This window comes from Cydia strobilella, chromosome Z (assembly GCF_947568885.1).
Source record: "Cydia strobilella chromosome Z, ilCydStro3.1, whole genome shotgun sequence".
In the NCBI taxonomy this organism is placed as follows: Eukaryota; Metazoa; Arthropoda; class Insecta; order Lepidoptera; family Tortricidae; genus Cydia; species Cydia strobilella.
Window position 1 is genome coordinate 22,722,534 of NC_086068.1, and position 21,047 is coordinate 22,743,580.

At 39.0% G+C, this 21,047-nt stretch overlaps 1 protein-coding gene across 1 annotated transcript in view; it reads right to left on the reverse strand.

Annotated features, from left to right (window-relative positions):
* LOC134754462 (triple functional domain protein) overlaps positions 1–21,047 on the reverse strand; it is a 364,706-nt gene that overhangs the window by 44,944 nt on the left and 298,715 nt on the right. Inside the window, exons 34-36 of the mRNA XM_063690796.1 lie at positions 10,673–10,897; positions 4,094–4,191; positions 3,278–3,470 (exon numbers count right to left, since the gene is read on the reverse strand). Coding sequence (XP_063546866.1) covers positions 3,278–3,470; positions 4,094–4,191; positions 10,673–10,897 — 516 coding nt within the window. The remainder of the gene's footprint in view (positions 1–3,277; positions 3,471–4,093; positions 4,192–10,672; positions 10,898–21,047) is intronic.

Here is a 21,047-nt window from a genome sequence, read left to right on the forward strand (position 1 = left end):
GCACGGTCCGGCGCTGCGATCGGTCTATTAGCACGATAGGCTTACACCAACAACAACAATCCCTGCCAGTGATGATAGACCGATCCAGATAGAGAACTGGCGCAGGTGAGTACTCGTAGTACGGCACTTCGCGGTCCACGAGGCCGTATAGGAGAGAAAGCTGCTGGTAAATAATTCTGGCTACTAGATTATGTCTGTGCGAGTACTCGCCATTAGCAAGATGAGAACAACCGGAGATAATATGCCTGAGTGACTCTTCGGGACGGCGGCATGTCCGACAAATGTCGACCGCACGTCCTGCAAGATATATATATCTGGTAGATTATTCGTCATGATAACTTCGTCCGCAATTGCCTTGCCCGCGTGCAAAACCCTCGGTTTCTCCGAAGAGGTCCCCGAGTTCACCAGCGCGGGCAGGTCTACATCGGATCCCATGGCGGTCTTGTAGAACCGCCCGTGTAGCTGCTTATCCTTCCATACCGCCTTGCGGTCGTCGGTACTTAGTACTACCGGTTTGTGCCAGTTCTCGTTTGATAAGAAGAGCGGCGTGAGACCCCTGTCTACTGCCACCTCATCACGATGCATCCCACCCTCGTTGAGGAAATAATTCCTGAGATTACGGTTGTGGAGATTTTTGGCGTTTAGAAAGCCACGACCTCCACATTTTCGTGGGATGTACAATCTTATAACAGACGAGTGTGGGTGCAGCATACGGTATGTGGTGAGCAGCTGTCGGACCCTCCGATCCAGAGCATCCAGCTCGGTCTGAGTCCACCTTAGTATGTTAAAGGACTATGTGAGTATTACCCAGGCGTTGAAGGCGCGCACTTAGTTGCCTCCTGACAAAAGACTTTTAAGCACTTTTATGAGTCTACTGAAAAAGCGCTCTTTCACTGACCGTCTCAAAACCCAAACGACTGTGACCTGTGAAATACCAAGATATTTATAGATATCTGATTCAGAGATAGATGTGAAAGACATTGACTCAGAAAGTTGTAAATGTGTTGAATTTATAACCTTTACCCGCTGTACATGTGGTTATACATGTACAGCGGGGAAAGGTTATAAATTCAAAACATTTATCAACACCAAGCTCCATGTTGATGGCACTACTGAAGACTTCGGTGGTTTTCACTAGCTCTAACAAGTCTTGGCTATTTGGTGCAAATAATTTGAGGTCATCCATGTACAGAGGGTGAGAAATGTCTTCACCCTCTCTCCGAAGCCGGCAACCTAGTCCCAAATCCTTCAGCAGGCTGCTGAAGGGATTCAGCGCCAGGCAGAACCACAGGGGACTCAAACTGTCGCCCAGAGAGATTCCTCGCTCAATCCTTATAAAATTCTACGGGCCAGGGTTATATTAAGAAGTAGCCTATGTGTTAATCCAGGGTATCAGCTACCTCCATACCAAATTTTATTAAAATTGGCCCAGCCACATGAGCGTGAAGAAGTAACAAACACACACACTCTCAAATTCGCCTTTATAATATTAGTGTGCTTTTTAACCATCTTCAATTTATTAATTAAGTCAGGTAACATTGTTAAAAATAATAATAGAAGATAAGATGATATTATACTTTTATACTCATATTGTAAAAAACCTAACTTAAGAAGAAAGATAAATAAAAAGAATAATAGAAGATAAGATGAGATTTATTGTATAACTGTGTACAATACAAAGGTGTTGACAATAAATAATACAGTTACCAACAGTTTATCCATCACGGATCTGTAAAGATGCTGTGGCCAATGATGATCCATCACGGACGTACAATATACGTTTGTGAATTAATTTTATATACAACCAACTCCACAATTACATAACTCAGTACATTTGAGCTGACGTTTGAAACAATTGCACCGTGAACTGCAAGGTTTCACGCACCGACATCTTATTAATTCTAGAGCTAAGGACTGGGTCCACAGTGGCACCCAAGCTTCTTTACGCCCGCGCGCCGCCCGCAAAAATCAATTCGGTACGTGCAATAATTATTTTATTTTGCATTGAAAATAGTTAAATATATATTTAATGTTAATATTTTTATAATCTGCATTAAATAGGCTTTTGGACACTATTTTTTTTATAACCAAGTTTAATACAAAAATATAAAACTATACGGGTTTGCATTGTGTCACTACTAATAGTTTATTATTTTAAGGATTGCGTCATATTTTGCTACAGAACCCTAAAAAACTGGTATGGAGAATGAATTAGGCATCATCTAGTTACCTTATGACGACACCAAAGTTGACCCAAAGGTCCAAACTAATCCGCCAGAAAAAAAAAACTAAGCGCGGGGAGCTCTGTACTTTGAACAAGCTTGGAAGGCAAAACAAAGTGCAACTGGTATGGATCCCAGGGCACGAGGGATTCATAGGCAAGGAAAATGCAGATGAACTTGCCAGAGCCGGATCTGCAAACAACCTTATAGGTCCGGAACCATTCGTGGGGCTCTCACAGGGAACCATCACAACGGCTATCAAAGACCTTACTAAGACCAAACACCAGGAAGAATGGGACAGTCTGACGGGTCTAAAGCACTCAAAGCTCTTTATACAAGGGGTAGACTCTGGTTGGAGCAAAAAGATTTGGAAACTTAGCAAACAGCAACTCCAAATAACAACGGGGGTGTATACTGGCCATTACGGGGTCAAGGGAATCCTGGCCAAGATGGGGCACGCTGACAACACCGATTGTTGTATGTGTGGCGAAGAGGAAGAGACAATAGAACACCTTATATGTGAATGTCACTCCCTCGCCAGACAAAGAATGAAGGACTTTGGAACAGGCTATCTGGAACCAAAGGAATTCAAAACGCTACCCATAAGGTCCATCGTCCGGCATATGGAGATGGTGGGGAAAGCTCTTGAGTAGCGGACGGATCTTTCCTAGGGGGTAACTGCACAAAAGATCCCTATGGGTCAAAGTGTATCCGCAAGGGCCCCCGAAATTATAAGATAAGATAAGAGGACGACCGAGTCCGCGTTACCAGTAATAAAGTAGGTAAGTTATTAACGTTATGTGCAAAACGAAATTGAGAAACTGTGTTTGAAAGCAAGCCAAATATTATGCAGATCAATTTGCTCTAGATCAACGTTACTTGTGCAAACAAATTGAACCTGTTTAACGAGTCTGTATAACTTTCCGAATCGGAGTTCCGTAGGTATAGGAAATATTTCATTTTAGACAGGCTTCGTCTTACTACTATGAACTGATAATCTTAAATTTTATTTTACGTTAGGATTACGAACGTCGTTAAATGAAACAAATATTCACCTGTAATTTGTGTCCCAGTTTTTGCCTCAATTCTTGAAAGTAGTGGTCATGTTCGGAGACGATATACTCGGAGACGGGCTTGTTGCGGCAGTAGGTCTCGTAGAGGAACATGCGCTTCTCGAGGAAGCGGCGGAACAGAGGGCCCAGCAGCTCGGGATCCTCCAGGCACTCACGCAGCTCGCGCACCAACTTACTGTACACAAATCGTTCACACGTCTTATACATGCCTAACATGCCGCTCTCACTCTAACCTAACTAACTGAAGCTCGCTGAGGCGGTCAATCTTTACATCGAATAAATGCAATGCAATCAACATAAAACAAACAATTTCTTACATAAGATATTGTAAAAGTGCAAAACAAATCGAACCACAAAACAATTACATATGTATAAGTAAAGAAGCATTTGTCCGTATATGGCAATCGCCGAGCACGCACTATAAATATGCTACATTCGCATAGGCATACGATAACGTCAACGTTATGAGCTGAGCCGTTTTTTTATTAACAATAATACCTCTTATAGACTAAAACAGATACACGTTTAGTTGTAAATTACCAACACGAGTACGAATAAAGACTCCATTGCTAGAATATCCGTTTATTTATTTTATATTTAGTGTGTACATTTCGTTGGTCACTTCTTCAAACACCATTTCACTTTACTGATCTGCAATATTTTGTACAACGGCTCGTTTTCTAACTAAATATAATATAATACTAATTAAATAAATAGGCCTAGTAGATTACGAAAAAATAACGTAACAGTATTATACCATCTTAGTATTACTGGTACATAACAAGTAATGTTACTTACTCTCTATGCCAGTCGTAGATAGCCTCAATGTTGCCAAATATCATTCGGAGTCTTCGGTCTCTAAGGCCCTCGGGTAGCGGCGGATCAGCGTTGGGGTCCTGTTCGAAACATGTGTTTACTCTACATATACCATATACATATACTCGTACACTGTACAGTGCCTACACATCATGACCACCACCACCACCACCACCACCACATATCGGTGTGGTCGCGAAAATACAACGTGCTCACGAGGAACCCGGAACGTGTTAACAACATATTCCGGATCATAATTAAACACTAAAATGTCTAATAAACGTTTCAGAGTTAACACCAATTAAAAATACATCTTTTGTTGTTACTACTTAAGAGTCCCCAGCAAGCTCGGTCGAATTTCACTTTCCCATACAAACGAAGTTTCGTTCTCCTTTTAAAACTACGTGTTGGATTGTAATGAAACTTTGCACATACAATGACATGAGGTATATCTAGGTATTTAATTAGTTTATATAGCTCCAGTTTATAAAACAAACGAAATAGAGCAAAGACAAGTTTTGTATGAAAAACTTAAATTCACTGTATTTTTTTAACTATGGTGTCTGAAGCTACATAAACTAATTACAGACATAGATATACTTATCCTATTGTAAGTACAAAGCTTCAGAGTAAACTAGCTACTCGTTTTAAAATGAGAGCGTAACTACGTTTGTATGGAGAACCGAGCTTGCCGGGGAGGGGACCCTTAATGCAAAACGCCTTTTTGGTGGCGATGTTGCCACTATGGGGCCTAGCTAAATATCCTAATTGACAGATATCATAAAGTGACAAGTAGCACTTTGCAAAAACTACGTTTTACAAAATTAATGTACCAAATAATTTAAAGTGATAGTTTTACCAATAACATTTACTTTTTACCCGACTTCCAAATCTCAAAAGGAGGAGGTTATTCAGTTGTATGTGTTTTTTTTTAATGTTTGTTACTCCATATCTCCATCATTTCTGGACCGATGATGAATTTTTTTTTATTGTAAGAATATACATACAGATTGGTTCCGTTTTAGTCAAAATGCAGTTCTGATGATGGGATCCACGAAGAATCGAGGGAACTCTTCAAATGGAAAAGGCTTACCTGGCATTGATTTTAGTATTTTCATCAACAAATCAAGAATTTACATTCGATGAAGTGGAACTGCTGATGATGATCAGAATTGAACTCTTTAACGACACATATAGTTCACGTTTGGCGATTTGTCCCCTTCGTTACGGACCCGAACTTGGACCTGGAACCAGCCCGGTTCGGCCCGGACCGGGACTCAGACCCGGAGAGTTAGAACAGCGACCCTTACAGACACGAAATGCTACTAGATAAGTCGCTTGGGTTACGTTTGAACTGCAATCCTCACAGAACCGAACTGCTATCAGAAAATTGGGTTAGATTAGAACTGCACAGTAACGAAATGCTACTAGAAAAGTGGGTGGTTTTACCTCCTTTTCTACGTAATTAGGCAAAAGATGCTGTCTTTTTCATTTAATTGAATGGAATCTACGAGTGCACCATCAACAATAATCTTTCACCGACATCCCCCATTCAAGTCGGTTTTTTTTTAAATTATGTACAAAATACATTCAAAAAACCAAACAAAGATAAAAAAAATTTTGGCGACATTGGCGTTAACTCCAAACGTTACATTATAACTTTTTTTTTGGCCTCAGCATTGCGTGGTAAAATCTTTCGGGTTCGTCGTGAGCACCTTGTATATGCGAGCAAACTGGACTTCATACTTTAACGTAAATTGTTCGATTGACTAAAAGCTACGTCAAATTAAGCCGAAAATGGGCGATCTGCGGAAATAATTCGTGTAGTTTTGAAAATTGGTACAGTTATACCTTGTGGTGTACAGATGAATATACTAAAAGTCTTCGGGGGTGGGCAGATTTTTGCTCATATCTCGAATATCTGTACGAATAGCATTATAATTACTTCGGACAAAAGATTCTACATAAAATTGTCTACAAATTAGGTCGTATTCATTTTTACTCTACGATTAATACTTTACGAGGTACAGGATGTTTAAATGAATAAAGAGATTAAAAAAAAGACGATTTAAGAAAACGTCGTTTTTTCGTAGTTGTTCATCATAACTTAAATGTTTAGTTTAGAATAAGCAAGCTTAGTCACCTGCTGATCAATTATAAAAATAAACGGCCAACATCATGTCGGGCCATGCTCAGTGTAGAGTTCCGTAGTTACCCATCCGTCAAAATATACTTTTTGCAAAAACTCAAAAACGGCTTAACCGATCAGATTCGCTATAGTCTTCCATGAATTTTTTTACAAAGCTCTACTTTCACGATTTGTTCCATATTTTTTGGACTCATGGTTCAAAAGTTAGAGGGGGACTCACAATCATTATTTTTTCTTTCATAGCGAATATTTCCGGAAATATCACGTTCATCAAAAAAAAATGTTCTTAAAGACTCATATTAAGACGGCTGGATGTAGGACTCGACACTCATATCGCTTTCATAGACTTAGAGAAAGCCTTTGATAAAGTTAACTGGTGAAAAATGATGAGCATCTTGAAAGAAGTAGGAGTAGACTATAGAGATAGAAGAATAATCTACCAACTTTACAAGGAGCAGGAGGCGTTGATGGAAGTGGGAGAGGAAATTGGGAATGCAAGGATTAGACAAGGAGTACGACAGGGGTGTCCACTTTCACCTTTAATATTTAATATATACATAGAATACGCTATACGAAAAATTGTTGAAGCAGACAAGGGAGGGGTAAAATTCAATGGGGAGAAAATACATTTTATACGATTTGCAGAAGACATCGCGGCGTTTGCAGAAACTTCAGCTCAACTAGAACATCTAATGTTAACAATGGACACAGTATTTAACGAATTAGGCTTAAAGATAAACATAAAGAAAACTAAGACCCTTATAACTTCAAAACGCAAAACTAATCATCCTCCAATAGTTCTCAACAACATCCCAATTCAGCAGGTTGATAGTTTCAAATATTTAGGTAGCTTAATTACCAGGGAGGGACTCCAGGTGCACACCAGATATCGTTTCAAGGATTGCTATGGCAAAAAAAGCTTTCAACCAGAGGAAACAATTATTGAAATCCCGTTTATCATGCAGAAGCAAGAAGCTACTGATTAAGGTGTACCTCTGGAGTATAGCCCTTTATGGAAGTGAAACGTGGACAATGACCCTAAGAGATAGAAAGAGAATGGAAGCATTTGAAATGTGGTGCTGGAGGCGAATGGAAGGCATTAGTTGGAGAGACAGGATAACGAATGAGGAGGTGCTAAGAAGAGTGAGTGAAAGAAGAGCTATTCTGAACACTATTGCAAATAGACGCGGGAAAATGATTGGACACTTAATACGACACGACTACTTCTTTAAAACTATCCTGGAGGGGCGGATAGGAAGGAAGCGGGGTAGAGGAAAACCCAGACGCAGCTTTTTAGATCAAGTGAAAGAAAAAGTAGGGGTCGTGTCGTATCAAAAAGTCAAAGAGCTGGCGCGGGATAGGGAAAGCTGGAAGATACTCCACCGACAAGAGAATAACTCTTAAGTTAATGATGATGATTCATTATAAAAGACCTATCCAATGACACCCCACACTATAGGGTTGAAGCGAAAAAAAAAAACATCCCCACTTCTCGAACATGGTCTAACTTTTGAACCATGGGTGAAAATCGTGAAAGTAAAGCTTATAAAAGACTTTCAAGGAAAACTACAGCAAACCTGATCGGTTAAGCCATTTTTGAGTTTTTGAAAAAAGTATATTTTGCCGGGCGGGTAACTACGGAAGTACGAAACCATACACTGAGCATGACCCGACATGCTCTTGGCCGGTTTATTTTTATTTTTGATCAGCAGGTGACAACTTGCTTATTCTATACAAAAAAATTCAGTTATGATGAACAACTACGAAGAAACGATGTTTTCTTATGACGTCTATTTTTCATCTCTTTGTTAACTTAAACACCCTGTAGCTCCTAAAGTATTGATCGTAGAGTATAAATAAATATAACCTAATTTGTAGAAAATTTTGTTCGAAGTAATTATAATGCTATTCGTACAGATATTCGAGATACGAGCAAAAATCTGAAAAAATATACCTTCAAACCCCCCCCCCCCCCACACACACACCCCCAGCTCACCCCCACCCCCAAGGACTTTTAGTATGTTCATCTGGACACCACAAGGTACAACTATACCAATTTTCAAAACTACACGAATTATTTCCGCAGATTTCTTTAATTTTCTTGGGTTATAACCATTATGTAAATTCGGTTTTGAAAACGTTTTGAGGAAGGTTTATTTAATCTGTAAGTTTAGTAATCAATACTGCGTACTGAGAAGGTATTTATTAGACACATCTGTCTGTAAGTAGGTTAAACCGCAAACGCGAGCGAGGTTCAGTGTTTTATTACACTTGTGCATAGGCCTTATTCATAAAAAACCGGCAAAGTGCGCATCGGACTCGCGCACGAAGGGTTCCGTGCCATTACGCAAAAAACGGAAAATCACGTTTGTTGTATGGGAGTCCCATTTAAATATTTATTTTATTCTGTTTTTAGTATATATGTTCCTCACAACATAGATTGTTCTATCTAAGTGGAATGAACTGTCGCCTGCGGTATTTCCGGACCGATACGACTTTCAAACCTTCAAGAAAAGAGTGTACTCCCATCTTAAAGGCCGGCAACGCACTTACAACCCCCTCTGGTGTTGCGGGTGTCCATGGGCGGCGGTAATCGCTTACCATCAGGTGATCCGTCTGCTCGTTTGCCTCCTATATCATAAAAAAAAATAAGTTTCACAACTTCCCTCAAATACAGCCTGACAAACCTTACAAATCTGCACAAATACCGCTAACGGGTAGCATCGAATACAAACTAAGCTACTGGTTCGTTCATATTCTGTCAAACGTCTAATCTGTCATGTGACAGTTTTGTGGTTCGATGCAAGCCCAAAATATGGATTTGGATCATTATCGCATCAAAAATACATTTTTAAACGCATTTGTTCTAAGCTGCCTCCAGTGATAGCTGCCCCCTTCTCCCATAATTTTTTTGTAGGAAATTTTAGGTCAAAATTTTCGAATTTTAACACGGCCTTTGGTTTTACTTACATAAAAAAAAAAAATTTTTTTTAAACATCTAACGTTTTGATTATCTTCTATATACATTTTAGCAAAACAGTCCTGGTACATGGGTATGCAATGTACGTTACACAGTAACTTTGCACATATATTGTGCTGTTTTTGGACCTCCTATTTTCCTTGGACGGGCATAGTGCACATAATGTATCTTCTCTACCTGAGGGTGTATTTTGATGTTCAGATGGCACAACACAGCGGATTTGGTTCCTCAATACTGTAAAGTATTTACGTTAGATCTTTTGATTATGTATGGTATGAACATTATTGAACATAGCTCGAGGAATTTCTTTCAAAAAGGTTCGTCACAATCACAATGCATGTGCGTAGTATTTTAAAGAAAAAATATTAATTGAGAATAAATTAAACATCTATTATTTTTACTTTGTTAATATCATCATCATCATCATCATTCTCCTGGCGCATTCCCTATTTGGGGTCGGCCCTCCTGATACTTGATCGCCACTTGTTGCGATCTTTAGTCATTGCTGGCGTTAGGCCTATCTCCGTCATGTCCTTGGAGATAATTCTAGTCCAGTTGGTTGGCGGGCAACCTCTGCCTCTCTTGCCCTTGTCTATAGCCATAACTCGTCTCGTCATGTGGTGTTCGTCTCTGCGCATTACATGGCCATACCAGCGTAATCGGCCCTCCTGCATCTTATGATGTATCTCTGCAACTTTAAAAGTGCCTCGAATATACTCATTCCGAATTTTGTCTGACCGAGTAACACCTCCAGCCAGACCAGCGCAGCATTTTTATTTCAGTGACATGTACTTTCTGTTCGTCACACTTTCTCATTCCCCAACATTTACTTTGTTAATATCAATTTGATATATTCAACTTGATAATAACTTTAAATATTTTGACTTAAGAAAAAAAAACGGACCTAAATTTTACTTTCGTGAGTAGTCGCGCCGTGACCAATTTGCCGCTAAACGCGACACAGCGGCAACAACATTTGCTTCCTGCAGTCACCCACGCATGAAACTTCTCCAAATTTGGAAAATAGAGAGGTAAAGAACGGGAGGGCAGCTACTAGGACGCATGGCCTTGATAAACGAACCGTTTTCGAGTAACCACAGTTTTTTCGCCGCGGACGGCAAAATGCTCATAGCGCGACCACTCTAGGGTTAATTAAGTACGATACACATTTACACATTTTGAAATCAAATGCACAGTTTTTGACTTTTTTATGACAAGCGATTTTATTATTTTATCAATAATCAAATGTGTAAACATTTGATAAATCTGTAAATGTCATTTTTTTTTCATTTCAAACGTTAGAGCTACGATTTTTTTTAATTAGCAGTACGGTATCTGGCAGCTGCCCTTAGCGCGCCATTAAAAATATCTAGTGTATAATAATAAATCGGTTGAGCAGAGCGGTAAGGTAATGTAATGTAATGTGTGTGACCTGCATGTGTCGGATGTAGCCCTCGCAGACGAGGCGCAGGTCCTGCACGTAGATCTCCTCGGTGTCGAGGAGCTCGCGCAGCACGTACTCGCGCTTCTTGAGCACGGCCACGCTCGAATCGGGCCCCGGCGTGCGCGGCTCCTCCTCCTCCGCCTCCGCCGAGCCCTCCTCAGCGCGAGGGCCGCCGCCGCATGCCGCGCCCGCGCCCGCGCCGCCGTGCTGCTCCTGCACCACAACACAACCGCAACGCACACTTTACTTGCAACCTCTAACTTTCTGTTTCTGGACCACAAACAGCGGAGAACCTTACCTTTCAAGTGCTTTTTTATTAGACTTACGAGGAAACACTATATATCTGTGTGTCACGCACCGAAGACGGGGCTGAAACTGTCTACTATGGTGTGTGTTACATTATTGATAGGTAACACTATTTTTAACACTACCTACCAAACAGCATGCTAGAATAAGAACATAACACGACTTGATCAACAATGTTAATTAACATTCATTTAATATTATTTGTTTGAAGATTTTGTCAAACGAATGTTATGGGGCCCACTGACTATCAGTCCGCCGGACGATATCGGCCTGTCAGTTAAAACAAAAATTTGACAGTTCCGAACAACTGACCGGCCGATATCGTCCGGCGGACTGATAGTCGGTAGGCCCCTTTAGATCGACCAAGTGGAAATGTAAAAAATAAGATAAATCTAATGGTAAAACGGCAAATGAAATTGCAACGTGCATACTGGAATATTAAAACGTAATTGACAACAATTAAGGCCTGTGTCAAAAAAAAAACTGTAAGTTTCAAACGGCTGTAATTTTATTTCTAAGCAAGATGACGACGGCTTTCTTACCGCAAATAAAACTCCTAGTATTCCATATTATGTATTCCAATATAAATAATTCTGGTTTAACGCCAAGAAATGGCAAGAAAATTGTTAACATCGTCCATACTTGCTTTAGATACACTTAAAATTACCTCGAAGTTTCGTGCGTTTCATAATAAATAACTAATTTAATACGTTGTCTCTTGAACAGAGGTCTCGATGCGGTAGACCTCTAGGAACAAGTGACCTAGGCCCATTAGAAAGATTGTTAATAGAAGTTGCGCCCGCGCCCGCATGCCCGATATCGTGAAAAATTGGGGTACATATTATGCGGCTAAAGTGAAACGAACTATAAACAAACATAGTATATGGATTCCTACAAAAATTAGGATAGCTAAAGTAACCGAAAATTTGCGTTATAAATTTCTAGGCCAAATGGAAAATAAAAAGTCGCATGTAATAGACGATGAGCAAAGTGAGAAGTCGCATTTTGTAATAGACGATGAGCAAAGTGAGACCACCATACGTCCTGCAGTGCCGTTCTCTCGACTATTAATGGGCCCAAATCAAAAGTGTATCAAAAGAGAAGGATAAAACAGCCAAAAAACGTTAACAACTCGAGCAGGTGTTGGGATGGTGCAGGCAAATATGAAAAACAGCTCCGTAAAAAGCTGTCACTGAATGCGCTAGGAAAAGGCTTCCAATCACCCTTACAAAAAATGTTAGGCTTATTATTAACCGGGCAACTAAAATATTTAACAGGAACTTTCATGGGGCATATAATAATATAATTTGGCCGTGCATTAATATTTTAGAGCCCAAAAATTCATATTGGCTCCAAATATGAGCATCATATTATTAAAAAAACTGGCATCAAATTCAAGCCACAAAAAATAATAATTGGGATCTTGAAATAATAGTTTGGCGACTAAATAATAAATTGGCATCTATTATTGCAAAGTGTATGATTTTTAATATTTGTTGTCATATAGTTGTTTACACCTAAGTAATCATATTAAGCACATCGTTTCAGGTAGTATTTAAATTGCGGAAGCAGCTAAATTTAATGAATATTGGTTTATTTTTTGTAATAAATTAATAATACATCGTTTGTTTCACACGATACTATAATTATAACTCCTTTGTATTAACAGCCAGTGTGGACTGCCATAAGGTCGCAGTGGAGAAGACCAGCATACTTTATTTTGGCACTTGGTTCGGGTCATAAGTACTAATTCGAGTTTAAGTTACATCTAAAGACATTTCTCCTCGGCACACTCTAAATTTAAAATATTTAATTTAATATATAATATTTCTGAGTAATATGAAATTTAAAAAAATTGAAATCCTGGGTTAGGCCTCTAAATCCATTCAAAGCCCAACTATATACTTGGCTCAAAAAACAGGTGTTTTACTCTTTAAATGAGTTCCTCCAAATATAGTAATATTAAATAGAAATTATAGTTTTAAGTAAACAATGTAATAGATTAAGACTTATAGCTTTAAGATAACATTTGCATGCTTAACCAGCAAAATATGTCACTGTACGGGAAAACCTTTCCAATATCACCTTGTTGTACAATATTTTATGCAAATAAAAAAAAAGAATTTAAAAAGAATTTAGGTTATCGTGATCGTTAGGTGTGATTGTGAGTGAGGCCAGGAGGAGCATGTAATTAACTGGGACTTAAATACTCAAGTAATTACCGAGAGAGCGAAGTGAACGTACAAATACAAAATGACATATTAAATTCAAGTAATCCGTTCATTAGGTAAATTAAAAAAATTGGTGCCGATTTTTTTAAATCCCTACTAAAAAAAAAAGAAAACTAAAATACACAGTATCTCGCGCATGCGTTACACTATCCCGCCATTACACTATCCCGCTTTAATTGATACCGTAAGAAAAAGGGAATCAATCATCATTTTTGTAAAAAAAGTATAGGTAGGTACCTACATATTTACGAACTCGACTCTACCTAATAGTCTACGTATCTCACGCGCTTGGAACTGTCTTGGGCCTTGGCCCACTAATAGCCTACTAAAATTATAAAAGTGATGTTTGTACACTCCATACACATTATCTTAACCACGACATAATCAAGTTTTCTACCCATAGGTTTCATGTTTTTATACGACCACAATATTTTTTTAGGATCCTTTTTTATATTAAAATGACAGCTCAAGTAATGATGGTCGAAATACAAATTTTAAGTGTGCATTTGCCTTAATTTGCTATTTAAATATTTTAAAAAAACTTCATTTTAGGGTTCCGTACCTCAAAAGGAAAAGACGGAACCCTTATAGGATCACTCGTGCGTCTGTCTGTATGTCAGTCCGTCTGTCACAGCCTATTTCCTCCGAAACTACTGGACCAATTAAGTTGAAATTTGGCAGACATATGTAAGTCTGTGACCCAAAGACGGACATGTAACGTAAAAAAATTAATTTTAAGCATGGGGGCCACTTTTGGGGGGTAAATGAGAGAATTAAAAAATAAAGTTTTTTAAACTATATCGTGTTACATATCAAATGAAAGAGCTCATTGTGGGAATCTTAAATATATATTTTTTATAATTTTAAGATAAACAGTTTAGAAGTTATTGAAGAAAATAGGCAAAAAACGACCATTCCCCCCTTTACCTCCGAAAATACTGGGTCAAAAAATTTGAAAAAAATACACAATATCTTTACCTATACATTACAGGAAAACCTATTAGAAATGTACAGTCAAGCGTGAGTCGGACTTAATTACTTATTTTTGATCCGACCCCTACGGGTTTTTTAAAGACATTTCACATAAAAAATAGGTTGTTTAAATTGTGTAATGTACGGAACCCTTGGAACGCGAATCCGATTCGCACTTGGCCGGTTTTTTAAATTAATAGATAGTCATTTTCTTGTTAAAATGTGCTTCACAAATAGTCTCCAATATACTAATTCAGTTGCCAAATAAATAATTGGTACTTGCCTTTAAATAAACAAAAGCTGTAATGGCATTAAAATACTACTCATATTGGAATAATTTGATGCTCCGCTTTAGTTGCCAAAGTATTAATTTTAGTACCTATTTCAATTTTTTTAAGCTACCAATCCGATTAACTAGTTGACCGGTTAAATACGTGCCAAAATTTTGTAATTAAAAAAAACTGAACTATGTAAATTAAAAGTAGCTTTATATTCCAGTAATCCTAAAATTCAAAAATCCTTATCAATTGCATCACTTTTTTTTTTCATTTGAAGTTTACAGTTTTTTTTTTTTTTTCAGTACATCCCTTAAACACCAAATATAAAGACATTATTACAGAAAAATATGTAAATAGGAAATAGACTAATTTGCGAGCACCCTTATAAAGCGAATATCGGCTATTTATATTAAGTTAATAAACGCCACAAAGCAAATGTAAGACAAAACAAACTACTTAATACACTAAAAGCAAACACATGAAATACCTCATGGTACCCGATACCTGATACCCGAATGGGGATGTTTTGCCAACAAACTCAAGAGGGTGGTGTGGAAAACCACTATTTATCAATTACTAGCAATAACGTTATTATCTTTTGGGCATGACGACTTGAATAATAGGGTATTTGACAATTTTTTATTAATGGTATCAGTCGATCAGGTTTGTTTTGAGGATCAAATTTAATGTCTGTATGGGACCCATTGTCTGAAAGCAATACAAAAGTCACAAATGATAGTCAAAGTCTGGCAATCGCGCAAAAAAAATGAATTTTGGAACTGAGTGTTGTGTTTTTTTATTATTCCCATATTTTTTTAGTTTCCAATTTATTGTAACAAATTGCTCATTTTCTATCTATTTAACAAGATTTAGTTCAAGAATTCAACATGTGGAAAACCCTATTCGCAATGCTCATTAACAGTTTTATTGACGTGGTTGTCAATCAAATAAGGGCTTTTGATTATAAACACTTAGTTTAAGTGAACATACGATACGCGTACTCATCAGGAGTAGGCATAAGTTTCATAATCTTGGATTAATAAAAATAAAACTGGCATTGACGAAGACTTTGTTGTTGTAACAAATGCTAACCACATAAAGAACAGAAACCGTAATTTTTCATAATCAATAATTACACCGTTTTATGTAATATGCGTAATCATATTAGGTAAACGTCTATTTCCATAATTTTCAGTCTGTTTTAGGAATAACCCTACACTTGGCATGATGACAAATTTTGAAATCCCCTTTAATATTGTCGGTATTGGTTCCTAAAAACGCAATATTTCAGCTATACTCATAAGTTTTATCATAAACAATTGCAATCGACCGTGAGCTCAGGGCGACTTTGGAGATGGTTTTGAATGTGGAGCTTAGCAACACACAGTGGATTCAAGCTGCTCTTCCCATACGGTATGGTGGGTTAGGGATACGTGCGGTTGAGGGGTTAGGGCTAGTCGCGTTTCTTGCGGGGCTGCGGATCTTGCCACTCGCATTTTCCCTTTATATAGTGCCAATTTTCCGGTCCCGTTAGTCTCTGATGCGCTAGCGAAATGGTCGGATGCTATCCCCGGCGATAAGCGGCCTGACAATCCAGCTGTTCAGAAGCAATGGGATGACTTGTGGAGCAAGCACGTCTACGACTCGCTGTTGGGTGTTACGTCGGGTGCTTGAGCGTCCAGTCTGGAGCGTGGTTACATGCCTTGCCTTCGCCACAGCTTGGGACTCTCTTAGACGATTCTTTGAGAATTTCAGCGGCTCTCAGGTTGGGGGCAAGGGTGTATGAGGCCCATCGTTGCCGGTGTGGAGTATTGGTAGGGGAAGATGGGCACCACGGTCTGAGTTGCCAGAGGTGTGCTGGGCGGTTCCCGAGGCATCACTCGATTAATGAGATCGTGCGGCGGGCTTTAGTGTCGGCTAACGTGCCGTGCGTTTTAGAGCCGCCGGGGTTCAGCCGCACGGACGGTAAGAGGCCAGATGGACTTACCTTGATTCCATGGCGGAGGGGGCGCTGCCTTTTGTGGGATGCAACTTGTGTTAGCACTTATGCTGCATCCCATTTGAGGTAGACCACAAGCTGTGCGGGCTCAGCAGCGGAGTCCGCGGCAAGGGCTAAGCACGCGAAGTATTCCGCGTTGGAATCTTCGTATGACTTTGTGCCGGTGGCTATCGAGACGGCGGGGCCTTGGGGGTTCAGGCTCGCGCTTTCATTAAAGAATTAGGGCGTCGTCTGCGCGAGAGGGGCTGCGATCCTCGCTCTGGCTCGTATCTGGTTCAGCAGGTTTCCATAGCAGTTCAGCGGGGAAACGCAGCGGGAATAAAGGGGACCTTTGAGCCAGGTACGATTCAGGGTGGTTTATTTTAGATTTATGTTCCTTTTAATCTTATTATTATTGTGACAAATTAATGTATTGTGCTTTAGTTGACTTGTTGTTTATTTTAATTTCCTATAATAGATTTGTATTTGTTGTTTATTAATGTTAATGAATGGATTATTTTTATGTGAAAGAATTGATTATTGTATCTTGGAAAATCTATATTTTGTAATTTTTGTTTTACACCATGAATGAAATAAAGCACCAGAAGATTAATAGAGGAATTGTAGACTATAAAAAAATGCATTCTTAATAGCAACTATATACCTCACGCGAAAACGCCTCGCGTCCGTGTGTGACGTCACGCTTTGGTAAACATTGCAGTGATGTAGGAAACAAATATGAAAGGAGACCAACCGGTTACTTGAAATTGATCAATTTCAATTAATCGAAAATATGTGCATAAACTGACAAAAATCTTTTAAAAACATTTGCGAAAATCACAACAAAACAAACATTGAAGTAAAACTTCTTTAGGCGCGACTAGAGGGTCTCAGATTTTTTTTCTGTAGGGAGGAACGCACAATGCAAATCAGGTTTAGTTGCAGAATTAGATGCCATTGTTAAGTTTCCGTTTTTTTTTAATTATCATCAGTTCATTTAGCAAACGCAATAACAAAATATTAATGTAACATCTGCGCTGCGCTCGAAGTTGTTGACGATTATGTATACCTAGGACAAACAGTCCAGTTAGGTAGGTCCAACTTTGAGAAAGAGGTCACTCGTCGAATCCGACTCGGTTGGGCAGCGTTCGGAAAGCTCCACAGTATCTTTAAGTCAAAGGTCTTTGACCAGTGTGTTGCCAGTGATAACATACGGATCTGAGACGTGGGCGCTAACGATGAGCCGCCTCATAAGAAGGCTCAAGGTCACGCAAAAGGCAATGGAGAGAGCTATGCTCGGGGTTTCTCTGCGTTATAAGAGTCAGAAATGATGATATCCGCAGTAGAACTAGGGTCACCGACATATCTCGCAGAATTGCAAACCTTAAGTGGCAGGGCGGGGCACATTGCTCGCAGAACTGATGGCCGGTGGGGCCGGAAGGTAAACATTTATGATTTCCGAACGCATGAATATTTTTTTTAATGATAGCAATACTGCTGAATACTGTCATGTATTTATGACCGATCTGTCACTCTCAGTTGTCCAATCTCCTGTTTGGGGTTAACTCGATACCGTTAATTGTTGTCACTGTTTTTTTTTGTTTACAAGTATCAATATGAAATCAAAAGTGAAACGGTTGTTACAAGGTTTTAGGAAAAGTGCTAGTGTAGTGTACCTGCGTATCCTCTAGGTGCGTTTCTTCTATTGTCCGATGTAAGTGATTAGCTTTAACTTTTACAATGCAGCAACAGGTGTAAACAGTGTTATTTGTTAATTAATTGGATTTAAATTTCGCAGAGCTCACTCTTAAACGTGATGACTTGGCTAGGGTTGCCAGTCCTGTCGGCTACATTATGGCCGACTATTTTCGACAGAGGGGAACGCCTGTTAATTGCTACTCTGTTTGGTTATATCGTCCTAGGTATGCAAGGCCAAGCAATAAGAAGGTATGGAGGGAAATGCTAGGAACGCAATTTTTGACTTAGTAGCTTTGTTGGGACTAGTTAGGAGGTGAACATATCAAGTCCCGGCCGTAATCCTGGTGCTGGGGGAAGAGTGGGGTTTGAAGGTTCCATTTTTCGGTTTTTCGTTTATATCTCGGAAACTATGCGTCTGAACGACATGGCCACTTATACAAAATGAAAAGTGATTTAATTTGTTACAAGGTTTATTAAGTCAAGTTTTTCGATATCTTGTATAGTTTTTGAGATATCCGCTCTTGAAGGTTTATTTAGGGCTCTCATTTTTATTTTTATTATCTACATCAGTGAAGCTGCTAGGCCGGGTTTAGTAACATTTTCGTATAAATCGGGGGTGCTGAATTCATTTATGGTATCTACATTGACATCTTTCCGAAGTAAAAACATATAAACTTTAAACAAATAACTTTTTTTTAAACTCCTCTTCACGCTTAAACCGGTGAACCGATTTAATTGAAATTTGGTAAATAGATGTTTTAAGTCCCGAGACAGGATATAAGAGTTTTTATCCGAAAAATCATACTTTGAAGGGGTGAAATTTGGTGTGAGGGGAATTCAGCTTCTTCGCCGAAGCTGAATTCCTGAGGTTAATACTGTTTAAATTTAGGTTTGAAGTCATGTTTGGTATCATTTTCAACTAAATCAAACATGTAGACCATCCCAAATATTATTTAAATAGGTTCAGCAGTTATTGATTTCCCATACAAATTTCCACCCCACTTTTCACACCTTCAAAAGATGATTTTGGTTATAAAATCTATGCTATGTACTGTCACGGGACTCAAATCATCTCTATACCAAATTTCAATGAAATCGGTTCAGCGGTTTAAGCGTGAAGTTAAGTAAAAAAAAATATTTTTTTAAATTTTGTTTTTACTTAGGAATGGTGTCAACGATGATACCATAAATGAATTCAGCACCCCCCGTTTTTACGAAAACGATACCAAACCCGGCCTAGCAGCTTCACTGATGTAGACAATTAAGATAAAAATGAGAGCTCTAAATAAACCTTCAAGAGCGGAATATCTCAAAATCTATACAAGATATCGAATAACTTGACTTAATAAAACTTGTAACAAATTAAATCACATCATAATTTCCGAGATATAATCGATAAACCGAAAAATGTAACCAAACCCCACTCTCCCCCCCCCCAGCGACAGGGTTACGGCGGGGGACTTTTGATATGTTCACCTAGCTAGTCCAAACAAAGCTACGAAGTCAAAAATTGAGTTCCAAGCATTTCCCTCTATAACTTTTTTTGGGCATTCATTTCCTGGCCTATGTACCTACTACTTTTGTTTCAACAGGCAACTAATAATCATCAAGACACTTCTAACAAACCCAAACCCAATTAGGTTGCGTCCATCCTACTACCTCTGTGTCCATCATAGATCACCCAACTAACGTTTTTTTACGTTTTTTAACTTACGAAGTTTAAGTTCAACTGAATAATGGGGTGGGGTTTATTTAGCTTGCAATATTGAGACGAAAAGCCACATGACTATTTCATCTTGCTGCGTATACGGAGTAAGCTTCTTACCATCAATTTATTTGTAAAAGCTACGTCGCTCGTCGTTGTAATCGGACTCGACGAACGGATTTTGTGTGAAATTTCGTCTTTAAAAGCGGTTGGTCGTTATAAGCGGAGTCGTAACAAACGGTTGTACTTTCATAGTAGCTCGTACTAAAACCAAACATGTGCCTTTACTTAGGTCGCTATAAACGGTTGGTTGTTATATGCGAAGTCGTACTAACCGGACTCCACTGTATTTAGTGAAACCCCATTAACTGCATATATAATTAGTAAACACAATTTATTGGTGGATATATCGTTGGGAAATCCCGAAAAAAAGATAAGCATGCCATTGACTCTGTAACGGCTCATTAATCTACGGTGTAGTGTCCTTTCGCTTACCACTCGAACTTTTATTTATATTTATTGATAATAACGATACAGCTATCATACCAGTTGCCCAATGCGATAGTGTAGCAAAATGTAAAGTGACTTTAATGAAGTCATTCTCATAACAATGGAACACATCAATCCGGGTAGCAACTTGATTGAGCATGCGAAGGCTCTCGTCCACGGCGCCTCGTACAATAAATAGGTCGGTGCGCGCGCGGCACGACTAGCAGCTGCGGTTGGTGTCGGCGCCACACATATCGCGAGGGCGCTCAGTGCGCTCACAGACTCACTGTGGCCAGTACCTCTGGGTTACTGATCTTACCGCGCAATAATTTAAATATATAGGACGCTAGAGCAAGCTCCCGCCTAGCCTCCAACTGGTTATACCCTACTATACCCAACACAAACAAAATTGGTTACATAAGGGGGTAAAACGGGTAAACACCATAACGTTTCAGGTATGAACACCTCGCAAACTTATTTTGTATGCGCTCCAGCATAAATTTGTATTTAGATTCATGCGGGCTCCGGATACTAGCGTTCATTTCCATGTGGCTTTTTACGAGACCGCATATACCGCCCCAGCCTTAAATACCTACCTATAATTTTGCTTCCTAGTGACACCAACTACTATTTAAGCACACTTGCTAACAGTCAAACTAAACAAACACCAACAGAACCAACATGCAACATGTATCAAGTAACCTAA